General features: G+C 44.3%; 3 protein-coding genes across 3 annotated transcripts in view; all 3 read right to left on the reverse strand.

Moving 5' to 3' along the window:
* Positions 1-5,451: 5,451 nt before the first annotated feature.
* Positions 5,452-6,708, reverse strand: LOC125770691 (uncharacterized). The gene is made up of 2 exons (XM_049440616.1): positions 5,937-6,708; positions 5,452-5,866 (listed from the first exon to the last, which is right to left on the reverse strand). Exons 1-2 carry the CDS (start codon positions 6,640-6,642, stop codon positions 5,520-5,522), a joined length of 1,053 nt encoding a protein of 350 aa, XP_049296573.1. The 5' UTR covers positions 6,643-6,708; the 3' UTR covers positions 5,452-5,519.
* Positions 6,709-6,930: 222 nt separating this feature from the next.
* Positions 6,931-8,662, reverse strand: LOC125770679 (protein odr-4 homolog). The gene is made up of 2 exons (XM_049440592.1): positions 7,590-8,662; positions 6,931-7,521 (listed from the first exon to the last, which is right to left on the reverse strand). Exons 1-2 carry the CDS (start codon positions 8,343-8,345, stop codon positions 6,961-6,963), a joined length of 1,317 nt encoding a protein of 438 aa, XP_049296549.1. The 5' UTR covers positions 8,346-8,662; the 3' UTR covers positions 6,931-6,960.
* Positions 8,663-8,917: 255 nt separating this feature from the next.
* Positions 8,918-22,911, reverse strand: part of LOC125770641 (uncharacterized) — a 40,160-nt gene continuing 26,166 nt past the window's right edge. The window contains exons 3-6 of the mRNA XM_049440534.1: positions 11,537-12,006; positions 10,446-11,432; positions 9,909-10,377; positions 8,918-9,834 (exon numbers count right to left, since the gene is read on the reverse strand). Coding sequence (XP_049296491.1) covers positions 9,178-9,834; positions 9,909-10,377; positions 10,446-11,432; positions 11,537-12,006 — 2,583 coding nt within the window. The 3' untranslated portion in view covers positions 8,918-9,177. The remainder of the gene's footprint in view (positions 9,835-9,908; positions 10,378-10,445; positions 11,433-11,536; positions 12,007-22,911) is intronic.

Below are 22,911 nucleotides of genomic sequence, written 5' to 3' on the forward strand. Positions count from 1 at the left end.
GGGACGTCGCTCATTGTTTCGTCGCCACTGTCACCACTGTGAGGGACGTGGATGGGCAATCACAATTTTGCACGGTGAAGTTCTAGGTCAAGCGATACCTAATCGCCAGCTTAAGGACACCTGTTCATCGCGAACAAGAGCCACTTTTGCGATGTTACGGACGGGCAGGCACCCGGGCCATCGTTCATTCTCCGGTAGCGCTGGAAAAGCTGGATCCAATTTCAAGGGCATACGTCACCGAAGGGAATCAGTTCGTGATCTGATGTGTGACTTTGAATGTATCTGCTAACCACCCACACGGGATGACCCACTAATGAATGGGAAGGAAGTGATGTGAAACTGCCAAAGGGTAGAATTATATGGAACCGAAGAAGATTGTGAATCATCTTTATTGGACGAGGCATGTAATTGAATGCAGTGTGACAACATTGTCACGATAGTTGTGTTTCTTTCATCACATTTAACTGAGGTTTGTTATTATTCGATTGTATTATCCACATTGGTTTAGGGTTTTTGTTTATGATTTCCATTGCAACAATATATTCTTATGCAATTATTTTTTATCATTTTAGGAATCTAATCGCCATTGGAAGATCGTCAGCAGATTAAGTGAGTACAACAAAAAACCTTAATCCAGATTGCACAAAACGATGCACATTAATCATAATTGCTACTCGTTTTAAGCTTCGATGCACATTTATTACTACAGTTCGCTTTGGGATCTGCTCCTCTGGCACTCGGCAGTGGTAAATCAATCGGTTGTGCTAAGTCGCATTAGGCCCTAATGCCGGAGCCAACAACCTCATGAATTGGGTCCCTTTTACACCTTCCGAAGGCTATGACGTGAAGTTCTATATCAACTGCTTCGCGTTGTAAACCTTTTCCCAAGCACCGCAGCCAATGTGCACGAAGAATTACGTTCAATCAGCGCACTTGTTCGGTAGCACAAGAAACCATCGTCATCGGCATTTGTCGTGGGTTTAATGTTGGAATAATCGTGCCTTCATGCTACTCCTATTGCCAGCCCGGCATCCCCGGTCATCATGCCTTCATCCAGTTCAATGGCATCAATGGAGGGCCTGACGTGTGTGCCTTTGTTTGTTGGATTTTTGTCACCTTCATCATAGGCAAATGTTTATTGCCACGTACTGCAACAACTATTATGTCCGTACCGAGTGCAAAGCGATAATCGTTATACTATCGTGAGGTACTGGCGCTGTTTAGGCGTGTGAAGGTTGCCGACAAAAAGGTTGATTCACAGTTCTGCAGTTGTTAAGCTGATTGTTATGAGTGTTTTATCAAGCGATTGGATGAGACATTAAATTTAAACTGGTGTGCCTTAGATTTGTATGTCTTCAACGCATCAAGAATTTGAATTCATGGTGTCTATATTCTACAGAAGCACACAAATGACCTTAAAGAATAAAACAGATGTGATCGAGCTATAGCCCATCGAGCAACGGCTGTATTCGCATTGAAGTTGTGGGAAAAATTATTCATTTCGATTAATTTTCCACCGGCAATTGGATTCGATTAATTGAAATCTCATGCAGTTTTGTTATTCTTTTATGCTACGAATGGCTTGCACCATGCATTTCCGTCCATTCCGATGTTCGCAGAAGGCGAAATGACAGACCGTTAATCATCATTCCATGCCTTCAGACGTGGTGAAGAGCTTCAGTTTAGCGAAAACGTTTCATGTGACTTTATTCCAGTATGCAATCTAAGGCTTTTCATTTCTTTGCCTTGGGGTGCTTGAATTCGAGGTTGACAACTTGTCTTCTATCTGACTAACTCGGCATCCATCGTTCTGGAGACAGTTTATGACAGCAGATCATTAACGTGGTGACTTAGATCGATTAATTACCCTTGTGCCCATTCTTTGCAAAGACCCATTCCCATTAGGTTCCGGCCTTGTTCCTGCTGGTTCTTGTGCCACAGCTAGAGTTCTTCTAAAAATTCTTCCCACAACTTCTATCCACACTTGGATTGGATTTTAATTGGCTAATGAGTAGTGTTTACGATTACGGCCAGAATCTGTACACTTGATCATTTTCATAGCACGAATTTATATGCTTCACATATGCGATTTATGATCGTCTTTGAAATGTGACGCTATACCGACATGATCGGCGTACGGTGTGCCCTTACACAGCGGGGCTATAAACCTACTCCCGGACAAACACGAGCTCGTGAGGTCATTGTTTCTACGGTGTCATAATTTGCTTTAGTCACTGGAGTTGTTCGCGGTTGGTTTATCGGAACTTGTTACCATTTCAGTAGCAGAAGAATTTCTTCTTTTTATGAAGTTAAAGTTGTTGCCTTTTTGTACTATTAATTCTTTAGTCAGAATTAACTAAAGCGATGGATAACTTCAGCTGATAAAAAAAACCAGACGTAGGGTTTCCACCTGGTTTTTGGGCACGGGTACAGCTTCGTTCGTTTGAAGTTTTACATTTTACGGCCTATCTTCCGGTCACGATCACGTACCTTTCACTGTTCGGCCCTAAGAGATTGGCATAGACACATTTCATAAGTTTCGTAAGGCTCGTTAATCATTCTCCTCCCACCTAGACTTGGAACACATTCCAAGCTATGAAATTGAACCTAAAGAAAAAAAAATAAAGCACACGAAATCAGGATCAAAAGTGCAAATTTCACCCGACGTTGACAAATGAAGTTCCACGTTTGGGCGATTGAGGGTACATTTGAGTTTGAAGTGTTTTTTTTTATCGGTAACACTTACGTCAGAAGAAAATACCAACATAACACCTAATTAAGAAGTTATAAATTGTTATGTAAAATGCGTCACTTGAATTGAAAACCGTATCATTTGATCATAAATTTTCCCATACCCTTAACCTTCGCTGCGTTGCATCCTCAGCCCAATGACAGGGTCATCCACTAGGGTAGTAGGGTGGTCTGTTCGCAAACAAAGCAACGAGCGCTAACGAGAAGAAATGGAGAGAAAAAAAAGCCGGAAATGAAGACCCAAACACAATGGCCAAAGATTTGCAAGGTGGCGAAAAGTGTGGAAAATTAAAATCATAAACCTTAGCAATAAAAAAAACACAATCCAATCTATTTTCCTTCAGTCAAATTCGTGTTATAATTATGACTAGCTTTATAACACCTTTGGCCCGATGATGATGATGTGTTGGGAGAGGTTCTGCATCGGAAGTGGGAAGACGCTTGCGGATCTGGCTAATAAACAAGCCACATCACAACGATATTAACGTTCCGCGATCCAAGCCGTTAAACCAATCCCCCGTCCAAGGTACAGCACCAGCGCCACATTACCTACTGACCTAGTGAAGGAGAAGAGCTCGTAGATTTTTATCCATACCGCAACCAAACACCAACACCAGCTCACCCACGACGTTGGAATGACAGTGCGGCCTATTCAGTGACCGCATCGGGGGCACATTTGCATCGGGACGGCGATTAAATGTGGCGATTTCAATTAACAACACCCGATACACTACCCGGTACACTTCCTCGTACTTCTTCGAGCCCGAAGAATCGCTCGAGACGGCCATAGTTGCGCCCGGTTGAAGGGTAGCCGAGGAATTATTAATAAACGACGCACCGCAAACAAGAGGCAGAACAGTGGCCTGTCGGTTACGGTCCAATTTGCATGAAAGATGGAAGGATGGTGCAGCAACTGGTGGAAGCAAATTAAAAGGAGACCTCTTCCGAATGTTTACCGCGAAAAATAAAAGAACAAAAAAGCAAACGAAAGAAGCAAATATGAATTGTTTTGTATGGAAAGAGATGCGGTGCAAAATGTAAATCATTAGCCACAGTTGGTCAGCCAGTTCGATGCAAATGAACTAAATAGGGACCATTTTCACTGCAACGTTTGTTAAGCTGTTATACGATCAGTACCGCAGTCGGATTTCCGTTTCCGACCATAAGTGCCACACAAGCAAAAGGGGGTAGGACAGCTCATTCGGACCACTAATTAACTCATCAACAAGTGAAAAAGACCGGAAAATAGCACGTTTTTGCAAGCTTAATGCGGTATTTTTTTATTTTAATTTACTGTGATTAACTCCCTTTTTGGAAGCTGTGAATAAAGCTTTGCACAATAAAGAATTGGTAACTAAATGAAGTTATTAAACTAATGTTAGGCGTAAAAATGAACGCCACTACAGTGTGAAACATATTTGCACCCAGCTGAGATGCTAATCTTATGAGAATCGCTTTGGCATATTGTCCACATTTTTCCCCCAAAACCACTGCACGTTGTTGTCCGGCATTTGGTCGTCAACATTACACGACAATCGCTTTTGTTACACCATACCACTGATGCACGATGTTGTCGCATTATTTTATGTAACCTCTTCAGCAACCTTGAAATGTGCGCTAATATGCTGATTACCACTGTATGTCACCATCCGAGAGACAGATGGACGCGCTAAAAGGGTGGACATCGTGCGAGAGTGCCTAGAGTAAACAGAAGCATCACATCTTTGCACGCGCTGTGACTGTTGTGGACGCTATAGGAACCGTATGTAGATATTGGGAAAGTCCACACGCGGTCTTCCTCAATCCACCTGAGACAATGATGAAACGTTCGAAAGTTTTGCAGACACAGAGAAGGCCGCATGAGCACTTCACTTGCATGTCGCGATACTGACATTGACCACCGGATAGTTCAACGCGTCGGTTAACGTCCTCAAGGGTCGGTTTCGTACCATTTAGAAGCAAATGTAAACAAGTGTCCAAAACTAAGAGTTCCTTCGGCTCTGGCTGTGCTACGTGTTTGGAATCATTGTACAATTAGCTTACGATACGTAACGAATCGAACTGAGACACACGAATACCTACATCAAACATACAATTCTCGATCGTTCGATTGAACTCTAATGCGCCCCCACACACACTGTAATCTAATTTCAACTTGAACTTGACCACGATTCCACTGCTGGGTTTGGATTGAAATGTCTTCTTTAACGATTTCCTTCGACATTTTGCGAAACATAAAACTGCAATTGTGATGTGTGTGGAGGTTTTCCGCGTTCATCATAATCAGCCTTGTTTGCTGGTCATTAGACGGCTAGGCGTATGACAATGATACTACTTCAGCGCCCGTCGTCCTCTTTACTGCTTCGAATCAGATATGCATCCAAGGTCAAGATCAGCTTCATTGCTGCTAATTTCCTCATGCATAACGATTTCATAATTTGGTGTCAGTCAGACTCTGATCATTTAACTCCAAGAAGAATATGTTTTAGGTTATTATATTATCCAAAGTTCCATCCTTAAAGTTCAACAAGCTTGTACAAATAATAAACTTATTGTTAAGTTCGACAAATTGAAACTACAATCGAGAACCATTCTTTGTTTCTATTTTAAAACTATAAATATCCTTCTTTATTAAAATTTTTAATTAGTCTTTTTTAAAATAACCTCCACCTATGTGACAACAAGCGATCGCCATGGATTTTCAATTGTAATAAGATCAATGTATTAAATTAAGAAATATTTGTATCTAATTTTAAAAATAAGAATTTCTATTCGGAATCAATTGCAGGAAGGCAAGCCTGTACGCTGTTCGTCAGGTACTCGGATAAATTCTCATGTGGTTGGTTCTGGCTTGATAGGAGCAAAATCGATTCGCCATCATCGTCTCCGTCTACATTCTCCGTTGTGTTCTCTTGAGCTGATTGTTCGCCTATCTCGTATTCCTCATACAAGTATCCGTCAGCATCTGTCCACGATTCGGCGCTCTCATACAGCGCACGTACATCATTGTACTGCATGTCTAAATTTGATTCAGTAGCTTCTTGTAGCATGTTCGAATCGTCTATAATGCTCGACGTCTCCAGTACTAACATTTCCTCCACCTCGTCAGGTTCTTCTGTGAAAAAAAGAACAAATATTATGGTACGATAATATCATGCTTGACAATTCAAATAAAGAAATCTTACCGGTAGCTAAATCGTTGTCCGATATGGGTAGTAGATTGCCAAGGCATTGCTTCAGTTCGCTTACAGACACCGGACCATAGTTGCCTTCGATTTCTTTCGTTTTAAAATAGTCCGGCACATCCATCACTGAGTAATCGACATTTTCCGCAGGGATTGTGAAAGAACCATTTTCCTGTTCGCGCAATGATTGGCTGGCCTTGAATCGTAAGTTCAGCATCTTGACCAGTATATTCGTCCTGCTCGGGGTGAATTCTTCATTCACTTCTCGTACTATAAATTCCATACGCGGTGGTAATGTGCAGCTTCCTTTTGATTCTTTTGGTTCATGCACTCGAATCGCGGAATCAGTAAGCCATGCGTCAAACATGGGGTGATTGTTTCTATAAAACTGTGGATGCCAAAAGAGCATACATTCGGGTTTGATCTTGTCGCGTTCTGACTCATCCAGCACTTCCGGGGGACATCTTTTGAAGGCGTTTTTGTGCAAAAGCCAAATAAAGTTTTTGATGGTCTTGCACATGAAAATGTTCGATGTCCCCATGGTGAACATATACATCAGCTCGGTACTGTTGACAATCAGGATTGTACAGTCTTGGTTCCATCTCAAATAGGTCATCGACGGATCGTTCGTAACTAGCCACAGTTTTAGCGGGAATCGAATCTTATAAATTTCCTCCTTCGGAATGATGTTCCACCAAAAATCCATTCTTACTTTCGCTTGATTGAAATTCGGGAACGGTGCGTACCTCAGCTGAACTGAAACTGAATGCCACTAGTTCATAGTCAAGATGTCTGGCAAATTTTCGCTCTTTCCCCTCCGTTGCTATGGAAACGCAGAGGCTGCTTCGATATTCCCGCGTAATGGGTGTTGGAATTTCCCACCCAATTGTGACACCTGTTAAGCGTCGTCAATGACAATGACATCCATCATCATGACGAAACCTGATTTCGGGATTCATGTACCTATTTATGTCAATGAAAGTTCTAGCAATGGTTGCTTTGTGAAAAATATAAATGCGTTAATTTATTTCATTAAATAGTACACCAACAATGCAATCAGCAAAACGATCACCGTTATCAGTCCACCGACTACTGGGAGATTTAACTTCCCTTCAAAATCATCTTCCTTGTTTGTAGGGCGTTGCCATACTGTCTCCTCGGTAGGCCGTTCGTCCTCCTTCACAACAGGCACTAGCTCGACCTTAGAGTTCAGATCCCGCACAGTAACGCTGATGTCTAGAATTTCTTTTATCCGTCCTAGCGGCGTATCAACGCTCTCCTCCGGGAACAGATAATCGCTGAACTGTACTGGAAATCCGCCCTGGCTGCGCACGGGAAAATAAATGCGACGAGGCAGCTCGTTTAACGTTATCTTGTCTTGCGTCGTGTCTTCAGTCTGAACCAATGAATCACAGTGGATTTGAATGCGTGACATAAGCGAACGTACGATATCGGCGACGATGAAACGTTCCGCTTCGTTGAAAGTGCACCGCGAGTGGATATATATCTGCGAGCTAATGATTCCATCAAATTTTGACGTGCCCTCGAAATGTTCTATTCTATCATCGAGGGACAATTCTGTGCACTGAAATTAGAGGATAAAAACTGTGTCAATAATGGCCATAGAATCATGCAGTGTAACCGTTGACTTACCATTGGTAGATACACGTTTGCGAGAAATTTGTCCTGATTTTTCATAGTTAGCACACCTTCGACGGTATCGCTGGCTAGTTTTGGGGCTCCGTCGAAAAGGATTTTTGCATTCATCAGTTGATCTTTCAACTTTCTCGCACACTCCGTCAGGTTTGCTTCGGTGTCCTGGTGATCTTGGTCGCTTTTTTGCTTCAGCGGATACACATCGTCTGTCTCGAAAAACACATTCAACTTGTGCCAAGTTGTAAGACGCTCCACAAACTTCCATTCGCACGGAAGTACGGTGGGATTCTCTGCCGCCAACGAAACCGTTTTACACATTTGCGTTTTACTGCTGGACGAGTAGTACAGCACCAGCTGCTCACTTTTCACAAACTCTTCGCACGTGCCCATGAGTAACGGATTAGCATCGAAAGTAGCCTTCATGCTCATTAGTATGAATTTTACCGATGCCAGCAGCGTTGGCTCTTGGAATACATTTTTCGGATGAATAACGAAGATACCCATCACGTACATTCCGCCCGGAAGCATCCGCGTTGCATCCAGCGCTTGCTGCGATGCTACGGTTGCGTTTAGCTTCTGGGATTCATCGCTTTCCTCTTCGTCTTGGCCCGTGATGCGACTAGCGTGTACGATGTAATCCTTTCCCCCAGCAGATGGTTGTCCGATCAGCAATCCCATGCACACTCCTGCTTTTCGGCTCAGTTGCCGCAAGTAATCCTCCACGAACGATTCGCATAACACCGAACGGCCCATCTTGCTGATAGAAGCTTCACGCACAGCAACGTTGATCAATGAGGGATAATTTAGGACTTCTACACAAATTTACAGCGCTTTCCCCAATCAAACATCTGCTTCGGTTACTGCGTTTTTGTCACCAACTTGGATCGATTTCCCGGTAAATGACGTGTCGTGTTTCATGCGTGTGACGTGTCGTGAGTTTACAATCCAATTCTATTCGATACAATCCAAACGCGTGTAGTTCGAATGCATATCTAGCTGTGCACTAGCATCATGATAATTCTATAACGAACGGATACACCTGTTACGGGCAACAGAAATATTTACATTTTTTCTAGAACGATTTAGCAAAACACTTACCAAAGTTAGCTACATTTGTAAACAATCTTTGGCAGAGCTGACCGTTGACAGCTGCTGCGTTGTGTAGTTCTACAATTGTCCGCTATTATCTAAAACGGCGCTAGCATCAGCAAAGGGACGAGAGAAATTTCTTTCGTTTTTTTGAAATTGTATGACGACCGTTGATTTAGCAACTACATAAATTCTGTCTCATTTAGCAATTCGTGCACCGTTTAAAACAAGAATAATTTTGTAAACCTGTAATTATCACTTTATTTTTTTGTGTTTCTTCTTTAAACAGTAAATAAACTATACACAGTAATCTGGCTTATTCGCAAATAAATAATTATCAAAGATCATTGTTCGTCGCTGCGGTTCCGGCTGATGTACCAAATATGCATTAATCCTGCGCATTACACCGCATTTCGTTCCATTGCGGTGCTAATAAATTAATTCATCAAGGAAATAGCATTTTTTTTAATTTCCTTCCCGAACCCGAATGCTAGTCTCACGTTCGACAGTTTCCATCGCAGTTGATAACGGACCAAATCCAATCGACATAGTTAGGCACCTTGCTATAGATACCAAATTTGTTCTGCTTCCCACAGCCATCGCCAAAGCTCGTTATGCCGTAGATGGTCCAGGGACTGTTTGTTTTAGTGGAATCGCGGCATAACAACGGACCACCCGAGTCTCCGGCACACGTGTCTATCCGGCCACGCTTGTGCCCCGCACAGAACATATTTTTCGTGATGGTGTAATCGTGGTACACGGCCCGGCACCGTTCATTCGGTACGATCGGTACCTCCGCCTCGTGCAGTATGTCCGTACCCGCATCGTCGTTGTGACGCTTCTTTCCCCAACCGATAATCGTACACGTGTGCCCAGTCGGAAGAGCCTGATATCGTTCGGGAAGGCACGAGTATCCAATAAACGCTGATCGCTCTACTTCCCGCGGAAGTTTCAACAGTGCCACATCATTGTCAACCGTCTTTTTGTCGTACCGTGGATGCTTAATGCTTAGCTCAACACGGAACTCCATCTCCGAACTTTCCGTTTGCTGAAGATTGTGTTTGCCCAGTCGCACAAACAGACGCTTTCGTACGCAGTGAGCAGCGGTTAAAATCCACCGGGAAGATACCAAAGTTCCACCACAGAAAGCTTCCTAAAATGTGATAAAAGATAATGACAGTGAGTGAGATTTCCGTCGCGCATTCGCCCATCATACTCGGCCGGTACCTTGAAACGGTTCAAAATGGCCACCTGCCAAGGCCACTGTCCCCGGCGGCTCGTTTTACCGCCAATGATACGCAGCATGTTGTAGAGATAGTTCTTCTTTGGTTTGTCACGCACCATCGGCAAACCGCAGGTCAGCTGCTGTGGCATGTACTCCGGTTGCAGCACACCACACCGGTTGGAGAATATCTGGGCAGAGATCGTGGATGGAAACGACACCGTGTCGCTCCGGCCCAATCCATTCGGATGCGGTCGTCTCGGTCTGCTGGGTCGCGGCGTTGTCGTGGTGGTAGTAGTGGTCGTAGTGGTCGTGCTTGAAATGAAGGGCGGATTCGCCGATGGTAGAATAATATTGCGACCGTTCTGGTACAGCTGATTCCCGATCCACTCCTCACAGAAGCTTCCCTCGGTGTAGCAGTAGGCAATCTCACGAATGGCATCGTTCCCACAGAAGGACGGTATTCGGCATCGCCTGCAAGAATAAAGAAATGATTGAATTAAGCGTTCCTTCTTGTACTGACGCCAGCGAGCAGAGCGTACTTTATCCGTCTCGTTGTGCACTTGGCCGTGCATTTGGACCATTTGCTCCACTTCGTGTAGGGATTTTCCACCTTTCGCGGCATCTCAAACACAGCCTTTTCGCGTGCCTTCCTTTGTGCCATAACTGGTCCCGATTTGAGCATTTTTCCCTGCGATTCTTCGTCCTCGATAGAGCTGGAGCTGGTAAATTCGTCATCAATTTCCCGCTTCGTATGGCGACCTTCCACCATGTCCGTAGTCGCGGTGGAAAATGATTCCAACAGCTGCTGGTAGCGCTGTGTGCTGGTGGAATCATTCATCACCTTTTCGGTAGTGTGTTGGAAGATGGCGCCATAATTCCTATCTAACCGCCGCGATCTGTCAGAAGCTCCACGATGTTTACTAACGTTCGCTGTCAGTGGAACAATTGGACGCCATTCTTCCTGTTCACCGGTGTCGGGATATTCTTCACCCTTTCGGTTAGAGAACCCCGTGCCATCACGATACAGATGGTCGTAGTAATCTTCGAAGTAGTCGCTCAACTTTGACGGTTGCCTTCGCGGCAGATGATACTGGTGTGGTTGCTGTCTCGGATACTTAACGAATTTATGGGCGGCCGTTTCGTACCCATTGTCGTAGTGTGGTGCAAGTGCTACGTTTGGTGAAAGAATGCGCTTATCGTCGAAATCATCCAGATTGATCAACAGTGGTTTACCCTTGATCATCTGGGACAAGAACTCCTCCTTGCGATGAAACGATGGATACTTAGCACCGGATGGACTTTTCAGTATAACGTAATCGGTATCACTGTCCGTATCATCCAGCTCATCGTCCTCCTGGATGATGATCTTTTTCTTCTTCTTACCATGCTGGTGCAACTGCTTCTGCACATGTCCGTCGAAGTTGACGATCGTGAACTGATTCAGCGGTAGTGAGGATGAATGATGCTCCTCCTTTATGTCCTCGATATGTACGGTAGGAATCGGTGGAATGTGAAGCGGCACACAACTGTTTTTTGGGGAGAAATAGAAACCAAAAGTAAACATTTTATTTCACTATTAAAATCTTCGGAACTGAGCGTTTCTTTCAATTTTTGGAACGAAGTTGCCTACATGTTCTTGGGACATATCCGTTCCTCTGTTTGGATGTGATTGCCACATTTGCGCTTGGCGATGCAGTACCGTTCCCGCTTCTGGTGGCAATAGTAATCGCACGGTCCCCATTTCGTAAAGGGAGTGAAGAGATGTGGATTGAATCGTCGCTTCCGATGGGTCCAACCGGGTGAACCGGGCTTAATTCGGCGCGGCACCGGATGGTGCCGATGTTTGACGACCTTCTTCACCTTCCGGTAGCTACGATCGATCCCATCCGGTTCGGTTGATCCACCAAATCCGTTGTCTATCGTTGTTGTTGCCCCCGGTGGCGACTGTTCCGGTATAAACAGTTGTGATTTCGGCGACGGAAGCTTCCTCGGTGTGAAATGTTTCTCGTCGATATTACCTCGATCGGTCGTAGCTATTGGTCGTATCAGCAAACTGCTACCGAATACCTGTGTGGACTGTTGCTGAGGAATACTGTAAGACTGGGCGGAGCAGAATGAGAATAAAGAGTTGTTTTCGATTATTATATGTTGGCCTTGAAATACTCATATTTGATAAACTTTATACTAAACCGGACTCTTTTCCGGTCCTTATTTTCCAAGAATTTATCCCCTCGTTAAGTTCATAAAAAGTTGAAGGTTGACCGGTAATGGTGACCCGCTAAAGGTAGAAAAAATCGGCATCTTAAAACCCACCAAAAATTCAACAACGATCGTCGGTAGATAGACGACTCACAACCACAGACTCTCGGACTAACCCGGCCCGGTCACGTCCTCGTCGTTGACAACGTCGGCAACTGCTTACAGAGTCCACCCCTCATTTCGAACTTGTCGCGCACAAATGCAATCGTTTGTCTTGCTTTACCTTTTCGTTTGTGAATGGGTCTCCGTATTTTTTTTTTGTTCAACACACTCATCATCCCATTCAATAAAGCAACCGAAGCATAAGGCTTAGCAAGATTCATGAATGGAGATAGTACCGACCCATCTTCGCCCTCTACGGGTGGGGTGTTCAAAATTACCGAACCGTCCAGCCTCATTGAATGGACCAAAGATCTGTGCTGTGATGCTCGTACGAAGTGGCTTGTAAAGCATAATAAAACAAAACAAAAAAACAACTAACGAACAAGACAGAAATGTGGTTTCCCCGTTTTTTTCTGTAACAAAATCACAACGGAATGGAAACGGTCTGCAAAATCAATGCACTGCAACGATGAAGCGGGAACCGAATGCGACGGAAAGCATAAATTTTCAATGTTTATCGAACATTAACCGTTTAGTCTGCGGCATTTGGTAGTCTTGCCGAACGGCACAATCTTCTGCCGCACGGGGACCGTTCGCTTTATCGTGCCGGGTCAGTCCATTTGACCATTTGCCGTTTAGCTCGTGGGTGCATTCCACCACGTTCGGGGTTTTAGGCGCGAGTGTCATCTTGCATAAAAACGTGTTCCACGTTGGATGTTCGTGAATGGGCGTTTGCGCCACTTCTTCGGGCCGGAAAAGGCTGCTCTTATCTCACTCTTTACGGGCGTATGTGTGCTTGTTTGCGTATTTGTAAGCTACCGCAGTTTCAACCAAACTCCTTAGCCGTACTCCATCTCACTAGCAGTATGGACAACCCCGGATTTGGTTCCAAGTGCAACTAAGGAATGCCCCAGTCGTTAGCCCTTTGGTGAGACACACGCACGAGGTAAGCACGAGGGTGGTGCAAACGAGGTGATGAAGACAATTTCCGTACCATAAAACTACAATTAAGTCACAATCGGGTGACGATAAAGTAGACGTGCAGACCGCGCACGATCAAATTGCTCAATAAGAGATCGCGTCTAGTTCCGAGCGTTCGTCGCTTGTTTGGGAGTTGAAGTCGCGGACGCTTAAGAGATTCGAGCGAGCCTCGTTGGCGGGACGGCCCAAGTGTGGGCCGCTCGTTCACCACTCGCCCAGTGGTAATTGTGTATTGTGCAGGTGTATGTGTGTATGCCTCTTTTGTGCATGTGGGGTGGTATATAAGCAGGTGTGCTGCAGAGGCTGCGGCCTGTCTACAACGTGGGTGGGTGTGGTCCTTCTATATGGACCACGGAAAGATGGAAAGTAACGAGTCAGAGAAGTCAGTTCGTGCTATCCAATGCGTTCGTCATCGCAACGAAAGAAACGGAATGGAATGGTTAGTCAATAAAGTCATCTTAGCTTTATTCAGAAAGATCACATTGGTACACCGACGAGAACCGATTGGTGGCACACGATCTATAGAAATCAATAATCTTTTAGGATTAGACTTTGTTCACTGATACTTAGAGGTAGGCTGTTTACAGCTCAATTATCGATCCGAACGTCGTTGCGTATTGTAACTGCTCGATTTGAAAAGAATACAGATCACGTGTAATATGTTTCGAAATGTGTAAAAATAGGTTCTTTAACACCTACAGCAACAAGAATTTCTATTTTCCATACGCTTTTGTCCGAAAACAATCATCCATTCATCATCGTACAACCCCAAAAACCTATCCGAACAGCCCACATCGGTGCGTGAAGCCGAAGAACTTCATTGATAGTGCCGAAGAACCGGTGCCAGTGACTGCAGAAAACGAATGTTTGAAAACGAAACGGCACAAGTGGGTGCAGGATTTGCATAAATGCTGTATTCGACCGTTGCTATCCTCGCAACGCAGCGTGCCAAAATAGGGAACTGAGCTATAATTTATGTACGGCTCAATTTCTAGGTTATGGTTTTTTTTTTCGTTTGCATTTCGTGTGCCCGTTATCGTGAAGCATCATCAGAAGAAACGTTGTCGTACAGATAGTGTTGTGTTCGTTTGAAACCATTATCAACAGTAATGCGACCATTTGATCGGATTGGAGTTGGAGAGAACAGCTTATTTAGGCCACAGGGTGTATATGAAGTTCCTTTGCTGTTTATACTCTCAGTTTCGGTTCTCTAAAGTGTTAAACTCAGTACACTGTAATAATGTGAAGCTCACTATCGATAAATTACTAACAACCTTCCAGCACGGAGCGTTCGCTCCAAGCTCCAACATTCCTTTTAAGCGTTGTTCCGATAAAACATTATTTACGAGCCAAGCGGAATCAATCACTTACATACAACTAGCCGGCATGGGGAAACACTACTCTAGCAGCCGCTCACTTGCAGCTCGTCCACTAATCCGTCGACTCGCCGTACTCCGAATGTACGATGCGTAAAGCTCGCGCTTCGCCAACACGTTAGATAATAAATTAGTGCTTTTCATCGAATCTACCCGCGGTTCGATTGCGATTAAACGAGCGTAATGGTGCAGCAGCGCACAGCAGGTGTCATGCGGCACAGCTTCACGACGATCGTCGCGATCGGTGTAACAGTTTGTTGCAATAAAAACCACTCACAACATTGCATTCGCTTAACACCAGACAGCGGTGGGTGGGTTACGGTGCAGGATCATATTTTTCCTAATTAAAATGTAACCAAACGAAATGGGCTGACGGTTGGATAGCGACTTCACGAAAGGTCACACCCGAGGGGCGATGGCTACCGATCGGATGAGATGATTTTTCTCTGGAAATAACCTCACTAACAAGCCCAATTGCCTTGCTTGTTAAGGCACTCGGGTATGTAATACCATATCCAGGTGATAATTATCGCAATTAACGATAACTGATTCTACGGATTCTAGCGCTGCGAAAGATCACGCTTCCTGGGAACAAGGGAAACTGGTGTTTCGCTACCGTGAACTATGTCATTTCATGTCAGCTTGTTCCGCTATCATTATCAACCGCCAGTGTGTCAAACCCATTTATTTAGCCACTTGTGACAGGAATAGTAAATATTGAAATGTCATTCTGATCACAACTGATCACTCTGTGTGCCGTGGGTTGCATCATGATGCTGTGAGTCGCCATTTGCAAGTGGATTCCAACGGTCAGATATGTCATTATGAGTAATCTGAATGTAAATTAGCGCTAGCGTTTGCAGTGCCGCTCAAGGGCATATTTATTGCAAAAGGAAATAAAAGCGACTTCTGCAGAAGTCATCTTTGCAAAACCTTCGCGAGAATTCTATCTCGACTAAGTGGTACACTAATCATCGCAAGTTACGGCGAAAAAGGTTCTCAAAATTGCCGTTTTATCTCCATATTGTTAAGCTTACAAACAATATAAATCGTTCGACAAACGATCCGTACCAAAGTCTGTAGAGTAATGAGGTCGCGGATTAGGCTTTGTTGACATTGCCATCTTGGATTTTCATTTTGACAGTTAGACGTCCTTGGCTATGTATTGGTGAATTGTTTACTGAGCAAATTTCAGCGCTCGTAGTTTTGGCGACAGTCGTTGCAACGTTAAAATGTGGGGAATATATGCACTATTCCATAAATTTCCATTGCGCATTGTATTACACGATAATCACACTATTAAAAGATTTCGTTTTAAAATAAAATCTAAAACAATTAACCGTAGGATGTCTTGAAACAAAATCATGTTTACACGAGCAGCTGAAGCAGCCTCCAAAACAACCGTACACATACAACTACACAACATCGTGTAGGAGCTTCGGACACCTATCTGTCATTTTTATTTTTCATTGTTATTCCAAGAGCTGCCAAAACCCCTCTATTACGAGACCTCATTACTCTACAGACTTTGATCCGTACACAAAAACACATCACTATGTCCGTTTATGCAAATGAGTTCATATCTTAAGCTTTAAGTTGTTCTACAAAAAGATTAATTCTGCGCATTCCTTCTCGCCTCAAACAGCGGATTTAAAACCACGAACATTCAGCGAATCAAGAACATTTGGTCGCTGTTTAAATTTAAACCTAAAGTTATGTGAACTGTGTCTAAACCGGTACGAGCTGATAAGAGAACTAGTCAGCCCGGTGTATCAAACTCACCGGCCATTTTTGCACACTCCATAAATTTCGCGACGACTTCCCAATTCGCGTGTGGTTGGAGTTGAATTTCACACCCTTCCATTAATGGTCAATTGTGAATGAATGCGTGTGTGTGTGTTTGCGTTTACAAGATGAGTCAAAATCGTTGAAACGTCGCAGCTCGTTGGTGGTGTAGCTTCTTAAGTAAAGAAATCAGACCAACAGTCACTAACTGCTGCTCACACACAAAAAGATGGAGTAGCGTCCCCAAAAGTCCCCGACAAAACAAAAAACCGACCATCCCACGCGCACACCTTAGGTCATGCTTAGCCGACCGTCAGCTGGAGTGGCGAAACTGCTGGTTAAGTTTCGTACTGGACATCTTTCCTGCTTACATCACCACACTTCCAATCCAGCTTTGCCATTTGCTGGATGACTCCCTGCGGTGTGTTTGATTAATTCGATTCGTTCCCATTTTTCCCAACGAATATACGGGCGGCTTTTCCACCGGAAGCGAAATGGTCCATTCTCGCACTGTGTGTGTCCAACCGGGTATTTAATTAACCCGAGCTTCTGCACCGGCACAATGTAAACTATCTCTACCGGACGAAGCGCAATCGCATATGTCAGAAATTTATTGCAACACCGTTTTCCCATCCCGACGATCGCGTCCCCATTATATCCCCACAGATCGAGCGAAATAATAATGCCTGCGGCCGTTTGGTAAAATGTACCGAAATTAACACCGTAAATTATACCTACCCCAGGGTGCATGTACCCGTGTTTACTAACGGCAAAGAGCAAGGTAATGATGCTGCATTGCATGAAACGAGATGATGCTCACCGCCCAGCTGACAACTTAACAAACACATTGACACTCGATCTTCGGGCGAGCAAAAAAAAAACCACCGAAGAGAAGCGAAAAGATCACACACCAATCCAAAAGCGCGAAGAAGCACGATTCATTCATAAAATCCCGCCCGCCCTTACGATACTGAGGCCACAGCGGAGTTGCCGAATCCTTTCCCTCCCCCGGGATGCCGGAGTGCTTTATTTATTCATTTCTTTGCTTGTTTCGGTGCACACAGCACAGTTTGTTTGTTTTCAGTTTTCGGGGGTGTGTGTTTGCCTGGGGTGAGATTCCAAAAAGTATATAAAAAAATCGTCTAAAATCGACCACAAGATCGCGGTTACGCGGGAGGACCGGGTAACCGGATTGTCGCGAGTTTTTCGCCCACAATCTTGTACGCGGGACTTGAACTTTGTTTTCTCTCTCTCTCTCTGGCGTTTTTGTGTGATGAACATCGATACAGTGGGACATGGCTCGTGAAGTGTCCCCGGGTACAACGGGTGGAGTGATTATAAATCTTCGTTTGACAATCATTAGACTGTTTACGTTTCCGAACGATTTGGCGCTAGGCGAGGCCGGTGTGCGTGTTTCAAGAGGAACGCAGCCAACGCTAGAGCGTATCAAGGCGTACTGAGGATACCATATGGTCCATAATGTTGGAAGGTGGACTAATGTTGGAAGCAGAGGTTGGTCGGCCCCAGTCTCCCTGTGCCCGATCGGTTCGATCCGGGGGCGAATGTTGACGCGTGAATCCATTACGCCTGTTGGCGGAATAGTTTAACCGGTCGTACACGTATTGTTAACAAATGCTTGATGTGACGCGATCTACATAGGTGCGGGTTTGCTAGCTCGAGTGCACTCCAAAGTACCCGTTGAATACCCGCTCAATGGTGAAGGAAGATGCGTACAAACGAGCCATAGAAGAAACTTCAGAAACAGAAACAAGTTGCTGGTTGGCAGTTAAACACAAGCTTTTGAAGTGCGTTCATTTTGTAGTCACTTCTACCGTCTAACGTAACGTCTAACGTCTAACGTCACACGTCTAACGTAAAATTAATATAAATAGAAATTATCGAACACTTACATTAACACGCATAAACTGTTGCAAACCAATGTCTCCGAGGGCAGTTTCCGTTCCTGTCTACTAACCCATAAACACGAACATAAAAAACCATCCACGACACAATCCATACGTCATTCTGCCCGGTTTTTCAACCGCACTACTACCAACGTGCGGCGTGACAGCACGATGAATGATTTATGTGTCCCGCACGAATAAATCATGGCTCCAGCTGGTCTGCGCGGTTGCATAGTGCACCGTGAGTGTACTGCGGTCGTACGTGAACAGTGACACAAAGATTTGCTCGGCTCGCGAGTTATGGGACGCGCTGGTAACACCAGACACTTCGGGCCAGCTAAAGTCATCACTGAAAACTCGTTGTGTTTTCCCCTTTGCGGGCGCGAATTGGAAGTTGTTAGTCGAGTTAAGAAAGCAGGTTTTTACGTTCATTCATCGAAGAAACCGAAAGAGCTACCGTCGAAACGGTGGGTCTTGAATTAGTGCCTTGTTGGAGATCGGTTTTGAAGCGCTCTTTAGATCGGGACGAGTGCCTAACGGCATTGCAGCTTTACAAATTACTGTTTCTTGTGCAGATAAGGGGATTAACTATAACTCGGCTGATCATGTTTTTTTTTTGAAAGTATTGTTCTATTTAAAACACATCCAATCATCCAGTTCCAGAGCCGCAAGGTTTGTGTTTGCGTTTATCACTTTCATCGCCTTGTGTACTCATGTTTTTTCCCGTTTATTGGTTGTGTTTTTTTTGCTATCTTCCTCAACTTTCTCTAGGTCTCAGGTTTGATTCCTGCTCACCAGCAGCCACGTATCTACCATGTCGCAGTTTGCATTGTCCCGCACGATTCGCGATCATTTACTGAATTTCTCAAACAAAGGCAAGAACTCGTTTTTGTTTTGGACATTCCGGAACGGAACAACGGTGATCAAGAGCATTTCGCTTTCCATTTTCGCTGCTAAACGCTTCAACTAAGCTCGGGATGATAAATGTGTTTTAAGGAGAAAAGTGAAACACTCCCCAGTTACCAAATAGCTTGAAAATGTAAAGATCGCTTATAAATCATGACTTCTGCCGAAACTCCAAGTGTCCAAGAGTTATTCAATTTTTGGGGGCGAAACCCCACCATCCAATTTGTCCACCGATCGAACAGTCAGCTGTTTGCTTTTCGCCGTACAAACATTCCCAAGTCGCTTTTAGTGCACAGTAGAGCAAAAAAAAAGCAAAATGTCACAACAATGTTTGACAGTTCCTAAATGTCACCGAAGGTCAGTACGCAGTAGTAAACAACCGTTCGTTAAGTGTGTAGTTCATAATGGACGTTGAAATAGTGAATTAGAGGACTTGCTACAAATGACTTAAAATGATCATGCCATTCCCCCAAACGGTAGGTCACGGTTTACACCCCGAACCAAACCTAAAAGGTGCGAAATTCAGCTTCAGAGAAAGTGGAAAAACGATTCGATGAAAGAAGTCAGTGACGGGGAGTAGGGAATCAAATTTATGCGTTCTTTTAGAATGAAAACCTTTAACACGGGGGGTGTTTTCAGGCGCCACTTTACGAAAAGGGAAACATGTCGAAGAAGAGGAACGTCCAAGAGAATTCGACGAAGAGGACAGACACTCAACGAGCAGAGTTCATCTCATCTCGGACGCTGTTAAAACGTCGCCGAACGGACAAGGTGCTCGCCAGACGATGGTCGTGTGCTCGCTTATAATTAGCCTTGAACATGACTGCAACATGACATGGGCGATAAGAAAGACAACGGGAGATTCATTAGCACCGAAACGAATTCCTCACGAATCGCCGACGAATGGAATTTACATTTTGATCGCTTGCAATGTTGTTTTGGTTTTTTTAGCTGAGGAGAAATTCTTACACAGAAAAGTATTGTGTTCGCCTTGGCGTCACCGTGCCAGTAGTACTACTGGTGTGTATATTAATCAATTCTCTGTAAGCTTGTGTAGTATATCGTATGACACTTAGTAGCGAAAGGATATAAATACACCGTGTTGCTTGTGAGATTAGCTGCAAACACAACGGCTAAATGTATGTAAATTTATGCTTCTGGCATGAGAATTCACGCTGAGACATCTTCATAACGCTTGTTAATCCCCACAGCTATAACTACGCATTCTAGTCACCGTTGAATTATGTGTTAAAATATCTTGTTCTTTAGCTTTATCTCTTTGTGTGTAGTTTTTTTGTTGTTGTTTTGTTTTTGCTCTTTCTATCTAACGGACCCGATTTAAACATTTCTCACTTCGACGCTAGGTGACCGTGTACCAATTTGTAGTCATCCAGTTCGCAACTGGCTAGTCGTCTTAATGGTTAAAGTTTGCGCTTCGACTTCAACTTCTACCACTCGGTTTGTAGCACCATTGGCAAAAATATGACTGAAAGAAGCTGCTCTTGCAGCGGGAACGACCGTTCTGTCTTGCAGCCATGAAATCCGCAATCCGCCAGACCACATTAGGTCACATTTAGATCAAAGCCGCACCAGATATTGGGCGCACGAAGACAGTTTTTGCCTCACGGCGCGCATCCGCTTTAATGGGAAAATGGTGTTAATTTTGATGTGCCCTGGTTTTACGATCACACCAACCACTGACGGCCTATGTGTTGGAGTATGTGTGTGTGTGTTTTTGTCTATTTCCTCCTGCTGCTAAATACACAGTTAGACGACTGGGTCGCTTTACGGCGAACCAGGATACGAAATGCTGGAATGTATGAGATAGGAATAAATTCTGCACGCTTCAGAAGTCACTTAATAAAATGCGATATAAGTGGCTACGGTAGACCACTGATTCCGTTTGTTTCCATTTTCAAAAAGACTGATCTTTTCTATTAGCTAAAAAAAATATAATTTAAATTGTGTAAGCCTTTTATTTAGTTAAAATTTGTTAGAGATCGTACGGTAAAGATAGTTTTCCATTAATATTAATTTCCTACAAGATATTTAAATGAATAACCGTTCTCTCAGCAGCTTTTAGACTTTTTTTTTGCTGTTCTTCAAACGCTTATCAACAGCCACCATCAATTACTGCTAACGATGATACGTGCGCACCTGTCCGGGCCTCGAACTCCGATCATCGCCACCCAATCTAATCAATGCGCAGCGTGTCGCCATCCATTCTTCATGCAAGGTTTTATGTTTTTTTTTGGGGTATGGAACATTTGTGCATTCGACACTCTGCTGCCAAGTTATGTCTCGAGTGCGCTCTCACGATCATCATCCATCGATCATTGCTCGCCAGATCACATTCCCGCGATCGACGATCACGTGCTCATCGTGCCCTTTTTGTATGCTCGCCGCATAGAACATAAATCAGCACGAATCCAATCAGTGCCGCTGACGCCAGAGTAGGGGGGGGAGACAAAGCAAAAGGTACGGAATTCAATCAATCCGTAGCTCATCGGCCGGGGAAAAGCCAAATGATTTATGTAAATGTGCATGGTCCCCTTAAGCAGACTCGATCGATTGTCGTCCGCAAAGCTGCCCGGTAGCCGCCGGTAGGGATGTGTCCGATTGTATCAGCTGTCCTTTTTATCGAGGTTTGCCTCTGCTCGAACGAGGAAGAATGGCATTGGGTTGGCGCCACAGACACAACTGGCAACCACTTAACCAGACCCAGCACAGACGCAGGAGTCGCGTCATTGTTGGCAAATTTGGTTCGCAACACGCAAATTTACGTTGTCACTGATAAATTAATTTGACAGCTGCATTTATTTCAAACAAAACACACCGCTTTGGTTCAGTGTCCAATCCGTACGGCAACGGAAGACGCTCGCGTGAAAACGGCAAGGTTATGGGGATGAGTTCAACGGATGCGTCTGAAAACGTAACGTACGTAGGTGTTACATAAATTTATGAACTCAAACGCTTCAAAATGCTTACTCGCTTATTCTGTACGCTCGTCTGTTTTTCTTTTCTTTTCCACTTGTCGTAGAATGCAGCTTCATGCGCACATAAACACAACGCAAATCCCCGACGGGTGGATGTTTGAGTTTTGCAACATTTCCTGCCATTTTCTATGCTTTCGGCTTTGTAATCTCATTTTTTATCTACACATACAAAATCGAAAGATCATCACAGCACGAGCTCGCAATGTGAAGAAATGCGGAAGAAGAAGGACCATTTATTTGTTTGTTTTCCGCCTTCCACACGGCCACCAAAGCAACGAACCCTTCATCATCTACCAGATTAAAGTTTAACATTTCGATTTGCACAACTACCAATCAAGATCTTCGCCCGATCATGATCATGAAACCGGTGACCATCCACACTGCTTAGCTTGGAAGATATTTCAGCATTAGTGGACACCGTCGCAGCCAGACATCTTGCGCACAATCTGGGCGAAACGCGAACATTTGATCGCCTATCGCCGGACAAAGATCTTACAGACGTGCAAATGTTGAAGCAGGGCATCGAAATTTGTTTTGCACTGAAAGAAATTTGATATCCTGTGATCAAAGGTGGAGTTGCTTGGTTTTTGGATCTACGGTACACGATGCAAGGCAAAGGCAGCGAGACATTTCCGGTTGTATTCTGTGCGGAATGACTGAACCCAGGCAGTGTGCTACATGATGCATATTAAGCGA

This window comes from Anopheles funestus, chromosome 3RL, assembly GCF_943734845.2.
Source record: "Anopheles funestus chromosome 3RL, idAnoFuneDA-416_04, whole genome shotgun sequence".
In the NCBI taxonomy this organism is placed as follows: Eukaryota; Metazoa; Arthropoda; class Insecta; order Diptera; family Culicidae; genus Anopheles; species Anopheles funestus.

What these genes read in the sequence shown, in the direction of transcription:
- LOC125770691 (XM_049440616.1), bottom strand. Translation starts at nt 6,642, where the DNA reads ATGGATTTTTGGTGGAACATCATTCCGAAGGAGGAAATTTATAAGATT. An exon ending in GGACAACGATTTAGCTACCG is followed by an intron (nt 5,867 to 5,936) that starts GTAAGATTTCTT and finishes TTTTTTTCACAG; the next exon opens with AAGAACCTGACGAGGTGGAG.
- LOC125770679 (XM_049440592.1), bottom strand. Translation starts at nt 8,345, where the DNA reads ATGGGCCGTTCGGTGTTATGCGAATCGTTCGTGGAGGATTACTTGCGG. An exon ending in CAAACGTGTATCTACCAATG is followed by an intron (nt 7,522 to 7,589) that starts GTAAGTCAACGG and finishes CTCTAATTTCAG; the next exon opens with TGCACAGAATTGTCCCTCGA.